The sequence below is a fragment of the Drosophila subpulchrella genome, chromosome 2R (assembly GCF_014743375.2).
Source record: "Drosophila subpulchrella strain 33 F10 #4 breed RU33 chromosome 2R, RU_Dsub_v1.1 Primary Assembly, whole genome shotgun sequence".
NCBI classification, from domain to species: Eukaryota; Metazoa; Arthropoda; class Insecta; order Diptera; family Drosophilidae; genus Drosophila; species Drosophila subpulchrella.
In genome coordinates this window covers 18,691,810-18,700,459 of record NC_050611.1, presented here as the reverse complement: position 1 = coordinate 18,700,459, position 8,650 = coordinate 18,691,810, and the positions used below count along the sequence as shown (strand labels likewise).

At 38.4% G+C, this 8,650-nt stretch overlaps 1 protein-coding gene across 1 annotated transcript; it reads left to right on the top strand.

The window, feature by feature from the left end:
- The first annotated feature begins 4,973 nt into the window (after positions 1-4,973).
- On the top strand, positions 4,974-5,825 carry LOC119550810 (ficolin-1). The gene is made up of 2 exons (XM_037859750.1): positions 4,974-5,608; positions 5,670-5,825. The coding sequence occupies exons 1-2, from the start codon at positions 5,001-5,003 to the stop codon at positions 5,800-5,802; spliced, it is 741 nt and encodes a 246-aa protein (XP_037715678.1). The 5' UTR covers positions 4,974-5,000; the 3' UTR covers positions 5,803-5,825.
- Positions 5,826-8,650: the final 2,825 nt, after the last annotated feature.

Genomic DNA, 8,650 nt, shown 5'->3' with positions numbered 1-8,650 from the left:
AAAATATATTTTATTGTCGCATGTTTAAAATTTTAAAATTTTTCAATTATCTCATTTCAGAAATCTTTACTTAACTGTGATCTGATATCTTTATGACACAAAATTCAATTCACAAAAAAAAAAAATTTCTTTCAAATAATTATGGATCAAATTAAGGATCAAATAGAAAATGTGGCAAAACTCGTTCCTAGTTTTAACAGAGCTAGAAAAATTATAATCATTACAAGTTAAAATATAAACACAGCTTCCTAGAACTGTTTTAGATCCTCCCAAAATATAGGTTTCAGGGGTCCACTTTTTTTTACAGCAAACTACACTCCTTATAACCTAAAAATTTTAAACTTTCCCAATAATTTTGTGTTTTTTTATGTGTAAGTGTAAACACAGTTTATTTGTTTTCCAAAAAAAATTAACATTTTTAAATAACAAAATTGGGACATTCGCCTATCCGAATTACGACTGTACCCCTGACTGCATTCGTTGGTATTTGTGCAACAAGTTGCTGCATTTTTTTTCATTTTCCTTTAATATGCAGATTGTGTCGCGCTGACTTTAATACTTTGCAACGTCGTCGATCATTTCGCTGGGATGCGAGTGTGAGTGCAAGATGGGGAAAAGGAGGAACAGGCATGTTGAACAAGCGTTGTCGCCCGTCTTGTAAAACCTGCAACACATGCAACATGCAACTTGCAACAGCGGCGCAGCAATGCAGCCACATGGGCGACTCAGGGGGGGTTCGGGGGAGTCGGCCAGGAGAACCATGGAACGGGGTTTCCTTCCACACCGAAGCGCGCACAAATTTCCGCGGCCACAATTTTAATTAAAATTTTCAAAAAATTTTCAGACGGCCAACAACGAAGTTTCAATGCACTTTTATACATACGAAAATATATAACTTTATTTTGGCATTTTAAAAAATAAAAAATTAAAGTTTTTCACCACCTTTTGTGGTTTGTTTTTAAAAATGATATAGGGCATTTATGAAATTCGTCTATTTATTCAGCCACAGTCCCCTGGATTGTATAAATTTCGCAAAAGTAAAAATACAACTTTGTAATAGACTAAATGCTTGGCAACAAACAAAAAAAAATGAATAAAACAAGAAATGCCTTTGGCAATTTCCTCTTAGGGATGGCATTTAAATGGGTATTGTGTTATTAGATAGAACACCATTTTCATTTCGAAAGATTATAATATCAAAATGTTCGAAATTGAATAGTGAAGATTTTGGAAAAAATAAAAGCTTAGGAAAGTGCAGAAAGGAATATATTCTCAAAAGTTCTTGAGAACAACGTATCTATACCATTTTTTACATATTGTGTATTTTGCACATTATATTAAAGCCTTTTATTTAAAGGTAATGATGTCAGAAACAGAGTGAAGTTTTAAAGAAGTCCCACCAAACTTTTCTGCTTACATTTTAAAGGGATTGTAATGCAAGCCTTGCATGCTTCATATAGGAATTCTTAAGATGGAGATCCAGAACATCCTCATCGATACGATTGAGCAAGTTCCCATCACTGGACATCCCGTTGCTTATTAATTCGCGTGTCTTTTTCTGTGTTTTTTAGTGGCGAGTTTGAGTTACGCTTTACAGGATTTTACAGATTGCCAACATTAATTTTCATACATAGCCGGGGCCGTAAGTGTTGGGGGTCTATCCAGGCCGCCGAAAGAAACCCTGGCCCCTGCCCCCAAATAAATATCCCCCGTGTCTTTTGCATTTGTGCTCTTTTTTTTCCCCTCTGCTCATCTGAGGCATTTGGGAATTATGTACGGGGCGTGGCCAGAAAAAGAGGAACATGTGCAGTTATGTGAGTATATACATATCTCCTACTCGAAGCCCCCTTATCATCACTTTGCGGTGGGTTCAAATGTGGGGGCTACAGTCCCCGAAAGCCGGCGACCCCAAACGACAAAAAAAAAAATGTCGACCGCTCTTTACATAATTGAAGCGGTAACAAGAAATTCGAAAAACAACACACAAAAAAAATCGAAATCAGAAAACCAAAGAACCCAAATGAGAAAATCGTTTAAAAATGCAAATGGCCCGCACAACGCTGGCAGCGATGTATTCAAATCAGTCCATCGGTCGCCTTGGTTTTGTGGTTGTCGTTTCCTGGCGCTGCATTTGTCAAACGCCGCGGAATTAATGAACCGCAACAGCACCGCCGATTTGTATCTAATGGATACCAAATAACCCAACAACCACTAAACAGCCCAGCAATCCAACAATCCAACGGCCAGCCGAGCCCCACAATCGCAAATTGTTGCCCACAGAGTATTTTTCGCCGTAGCACGTGTGAAATATTTTCACATGGCACTTCATTTATTTACTCCAGCACTGAGCTAAAAAGTAATACTCAGAAATGGGGAATAAAATTATACGGTTTGAATGCAAATTCTTTATAGTAGGTATCTTAAAGCATATGAATATGTTCTTAGAATTATTTCAACAACTATGAAAACCTATAAGAAAATTGATCAAAAGGTTACATTTTAGTTCTAAAAAAGTATAAGATATATTTTTGAAGTTATCTTATTATTAAAAAAAGAGTGGTATATCATTTTATATCTTACCATTTTTTATAGTATTATAATGAAGAGCATTTAAAATTTAGTTGATTATATGATACTATTGTCCGTTTTCTCGACCGCAAACTAAAAGTAGATTTCAGACAAAGAGAGAAATTGCAATCTATAGTTTAAAACCAACATTTAGTTTAACTTGCGGATGAGAAAATGGGCAAAAAATGCTCAACTTTTTGTCAATTTTCTGGACGTATAACACATTTTCTTCTCATGTATGATATGCTCCAGGTGTTTGGGGCAGCCTGGTCACCTTGTGCTCTTGTTGGGGGCCTTAACCATAAATTTCCTTTATTTTCCTGTTCTATGCCATTCGTAACGTTCGTTAGTTCCGCCCCTACCCTCTTTGTCAATTTGTTTGGCGATATTTGACAGGCGGCGTCCCGTACTCCCAATAATTTTTGGTCTCCGCCTGGGTTTACTTGGCATTGGCTATGGGTCTGGTTGATTGGTATCGATTCATTTCTCATACGCGTAGGCATGCCAAGAATTTATGTAATTTTCCATTACTTATTTATATTCCGTTGTCATCGGTGGAACTGAAAATGGGCTAGGTGGGTTGGGTCTATGGGGCAAGTATCGTTTATGCCAGGACGGCGACGTGATCACGATAATCGAAAGCGCATAAACTCCGGGGAGCTGACCACGTGTCGCCTGTCAATCATCTGAACAAGTTGATATTGATATGGAGCAGAAGGGTGTGCTATCTAGGTGTCTATCTTTCGGCTGGCTCTATTAGATAACCCCAATGGCCCTCGGTTAAGTCGGTTTAAAGCTGCCTTATTTATCAGGCAAACTCACACACAATAACCGCTGCTGCAATCAATTTCGAAACTGTCACTTTGACACTTGAATGCTGTTCTGTTTCTCTGGCTCCCCAACTCCAGTTCCCATTCCGTTCGCCTCCGTTCTTCAGCGCTGTGCCAAATGCCGTAGACAACACGTCTATAGCCTATTTATCATGCACTGAAAAAAAAGAGATTGGATTTATGGGATAAACCCTAACTTAAAAACAAATTCTTAAAAATGCTGATGAAGGGAAGTTTTCAGAAATACCCCTTTCTAATCATTATCCAATTATAAAACGTATAATTCTCAAGAACATTTTATCAAGTCTTTGTAAGCCACTTATTATAAATAATTAACTTTATTATTTATTATTCATATTGAAACTCAACAAATTATTGTCTTATTTACATAGACCCAATTTTTCTTTCACTGTCCTATATGTGTTACTGAATGAGTGGGTAAACATCGAGTATTATGTATTTATCATAAATGCCATTTTATCGTTCTTCAGGCTCCCAGTCGTCTTCCTCTTGGGCTTGTCTTCCTCGCTCTTTGTGGCAAATATTTGTTCATTTGTTTGTTTCTGTTTGTTGCTTGGAATAATGGTGTGGCATATGTTGGGGGTACGGGAAATGGGAGTAGGAACCAGTAGAAGTGGGTGTAGGGTCTATGTGTACACTTTGTAGGTGGCTCTTATTTCTGCTGTCGTTCGAGTTGTCTTGAGACAAAAAGCCAACTTTGGTAGCCGACAGGCCCTGTCACATTATTCCAAAAGTTGTCAAAAACAAAAACAAAAATTATAAGATATATGGGTTGGGGGTGTAGCACCTTGGGTGACACCTTTTGACACTTGTCCAAAGTGCATCCAACTGCCAAGACACAGGAAATGGGTGGCCCTCTGGCAATGGATTCTCCGTAAATATTTGTATAACGCTTCGTAATATGTAACATGTACAATAATATTACCTGGCAATATCAGCAGTCGATCTCCACCGAAAAGTTGTTGTTTGTTTATAGATACGAACACGGCATTTATACAAGTTTATGGTTATAGACTTCCAATAAATATAGTTAGATTACTATCAGAGGGATGCATATATATTATTAGAAATAAGCTCAGTTTCCTGATATTAATAAGTTGAGAATTTTACTTTTCAATTAACACTAATCCATTCAATCCACAAGGATTTCACTAATTTAAAGCTCAAAAGATAGCCCTACCAGATTATTCGTAGTTGACATGATATACAGACATGATATAGAAATATTAATCTTACAGTTTTGATTTGTGACTTAAAATGATTATACATTCGACAAAATAAATACCATTTACTGTTTTGACCAACTCCAAAAGGGTACCCAGGTGACGGGGTTCCCAGAAAGGAGATTGCAGATAATATATTCCTAAGAAAAGTACCCCATATAAATGAGTAACCACTTTTATATTAGTTTCTTATCTATAAACACTTTGTGTTACTAGCAGATTCGTCAATTGATTAAATCTAAAAGGGCTTTATCAATTGACTTCTTCGTAATTACGGAAATGTGATAAGGGGTAAAGCAAGTGATATAAAATGGGCTGTCTTAGCCAATTGAATTCATAGTTGATTAGGGCCAACGCAATGAAACCCATTTGCCTCGTACTCTGCTTGTTTTCGCTAGGCCTAATTTATTTAGCCAGTGCCGAAACAGGTGAAAATGTGAAGATCCAGACGTTCAAAAAGTATTCATCGTCTTGCAAAGAGTTAAACCCCAAGAAAAGCGGTGTTCAGAAGATCCAAGTGGGTTCTGATATAATCGAGGTATACTGCGATGTGTCAATCGCCGGAAAAGGTTGGTTGGTCATCCAGCGAAGGGTCAGTGTGGAGGAGAATTTCTTCCGCAACTGGACCTCTTATCAAGCGGGTTTCGGAGACCTAAAGGCTAACTTCTTCCTCGGCCTGAATAATTTGAACAAGATTACGGCCCTGGAACCTCAGGAGCTGTATATTCAAATGGTTGATTTCACTGGAGCGAAGCGATATGCCCACTACAATCTGTTCAGTGTGGGCAATGTGTACAGTAACTACTCGCTAACTCAACTTGGAGTGTACAGTGGATCCGCTGGAGACAGCCTGAGATATCATCTGAACCAGTCTTTCAGCACCTTTGACAAGGATAACGACAAAAGCAACATCAATTGTGCCGCCAGGTACATGGGAGCTTGGTGGTACAAGGATTGCCTTTACAGGTAAAGTTCTTAACCATACTATGATCTTTAGATCCCAATAATCATACCGCATCCTTTGCAGCAATCTGAATGGTGCCTATCTGAGTGGTAACTATAGCAGTCCCGATCTATATGCCTCTGGAATCACTTGGGGAGATTGGAAGGGCTTCTCATACAGCTACAAGACTGTTAACATTATGGTGCGACCGAAATAAAGTGATATCGTTACAGGAAATTATGTGATAGAGAGACTAACTTTTGGCCTATTTGTTAAAATCATATATTATGATATGATATGATATGATATGATGACGAAATAGTAGTTCAGTTGTAATCCTAAGGAAATAAAACCTTGTACTTTGGATTATATACTGGATATACATTCGGTTAGGTGTAAATTTACAGAGGCAAGCCCCTTCACCTGGTCCGTCAATATCATCCCCATATGGCTGGTTATATTATTGCTTACAAGGAGAAATTACATTTTGCTGATAAGAGACTTTTCCTCACATTTGTTTCGCCGTTCAAGTTCAAGTTCTCATGTTCTGTTTGCCGATATCATATTGTGGTTTATGAGAAACATTTGTCGAGCAGCCCAGTTCCTGTTCCCCTAAGTTCTGGGTGGGGAGTATTGTATATCCGCTTGTATATCCAATAACCGCAGCGTAGCCCCCAAATGCTTTTGTTATTTATTATCGGGCCTCTGGACTCTGGGTGCACGGACAATGATGATGACTCAATTGACGGACAATGGATAACTCTCAAGTGGAGGAATTAAAGGCGAAATATCATATCAAGTTCTCCCCATTCATATTCATGTTGGGATCCCGAAGAATCAGGCTGATCTCGGCAGTTTCTCTGCTCACGGCGTTGCGAGTATGACAAATGTATCGCATATCGCTCGACGTTCATTGTGTGCGAAAAACCCCGATAGCCGGTACTTAGAGATATGCCATATACCACACTTTCGGGTCTGAGAATGTTGGTGGGAACCGTTCGTGTTGGGGACTTTATTTTATTTTAATTTGCATTTTCGTTTTGCTGCGGAAGTATCGATGCGTTATTGGAGCCTCCAGGCTTGAATTTCCCTGAGGAATTTTCCTCGGAATTATTCACAGTCTTTACGATTAACGTTACGCGATTGCTGGAAAATGCAACGGAATTTTAAAAAAGGTCTGGGCCTTCCGTTACAAACCAAGTACAGCTCACACCATCACCATCCAATCTCAATCCCCGTGACTAGGCTGACTTTTGTGACATTTGCATCTGCCATATAAGCATGGAATCGCCATCGCACACTTAGAAATACATCCACTGGGGGGAATCGTGGCAAAAAAATTCTCATTAACTAAATAAAATTATGATAGATGGAATATACGGCTGACGGGCATTAATTGCATACTCACGCAAAACAAGTTTCCCAGATATCTGCCCGTCCCGGCAAAATCATTTAGCAAATTAAATTTGCATCTCACAAAGTGTTTGTATAAGGCAAAAGAGCAAGAAGCAGCAGAAGAAGACGTGGGGCTTTGAGAAATTTATAGGGGGGTGAGTCAGTGCGAAGAGAGTTTTTTTTTTGGTCAAAGATTAAATATGAAATAGTTATGATGTTCGTGATAAAGAATTATTGTGTTGAGAGGCTAGATTTTAGAGTAATACCATGATGAATAATGGGTATGTTATTACAAACTGTAAAATAAAAAAAAAATATAAAAAAATTTTTTTTTAATTTATTTCTGCCCAAATATATTAAAATAGACCAACAAGATATTAGAGCACTGCTCTAAAAATAGACTTTAGTGTGTAAAAGTCCATATGAAATTCTTTAATAGACGCGGCAGTAGGGCAATAGTGCTTAAGGGTCCAAGTTCGAAGCCCGTTGCATGTTGTACATTACATCATTTAATGCTCCGACTTAAAATATGAAATAGTTATGATGTTCGTGATTAAGATTTATTGTGTTGAGAGGCTAGACTTTAGAGTAATACCATGATGAATAATGGTTATGTTACTACAAATTGTAAAATCAAAAAAAAATTCTAATAAAAAATAAACTTAAATTTATCTCTGCTAAAATATATTAAAAAAGATCCACCTGAAATTAGAGCACTGCTCTAAAAATAGACTCTAGTGTGTAAAACTCCATAAAAAATTCTTTAATAGACGCGGCAGTAGGGCGATTATGCTCAAGGGTCCGAGTTCGATACCCGTTGCAAGTTGTACATTACACCATTTAATGCTCCGACCTATATGTTGTGATATTCATGTGTTTGTTTAAATTCTTATAAAAAGTATTTGTTTGTTCTGAACTTTTTTTAATCTCTTGTTATTTTGAAATGGCCCGATTGAGTCACCCTTTGCGCTGGCAGAGCAATTGAAGGTCGCAGCAGCCGGACACGGCAACCACATCGCCGGCTACTGAGCACGCATTTCGAAATGTGCGAGTGTCGGAGGCAATTGAAATGCTTTTCAGCAACAGCGAATCGAACTGCTCTGAAATGCTTTTATAATGAGTTAATAAGCGCTGCCCGAGAGCACCTGTTGCCATCGACGAGTGCAAAATGGCAAGTAATTAAGAGATTTGCCGACCGGCCTGGCCCAGATGCACTCAGCTTTATTCCCCGACTCAGCTGGTTTTGTTTCACTTTATTTATTTCCTTTTTTTTTTTTTGCAATTTTAATTGCTAATCAAAACGATTTGTAATTCTGCGTTGTCTAAGTAATTTATTGACCATTACATAGTGCCGCGATTTGCGCTACGCTCGGCGAATACACAAAACCAGCCTCCCCTTTGATCTACGCCCCTTTTGGGGGGGGGCCTTGGGAGGGGGGTTTGGGTTGAGGTGGCGCCAAATGTCGCCGCCGCATGTTTTCAAAATGAATTTCCGGCAAAGTGCAGCGCAAAGTGCGGATTCTGGGGGTGAGGTGGGGGTATGTTTATCACTTAGTGGTTAGTAAGTATAATTGATCGATGGCATTAGCTGAATGTATTCCCAGTTTGATTTGACATTGATTAACTACAAAGTGAAGCTAAGTGAGTTGACGGAAAAATTTAATTTGATT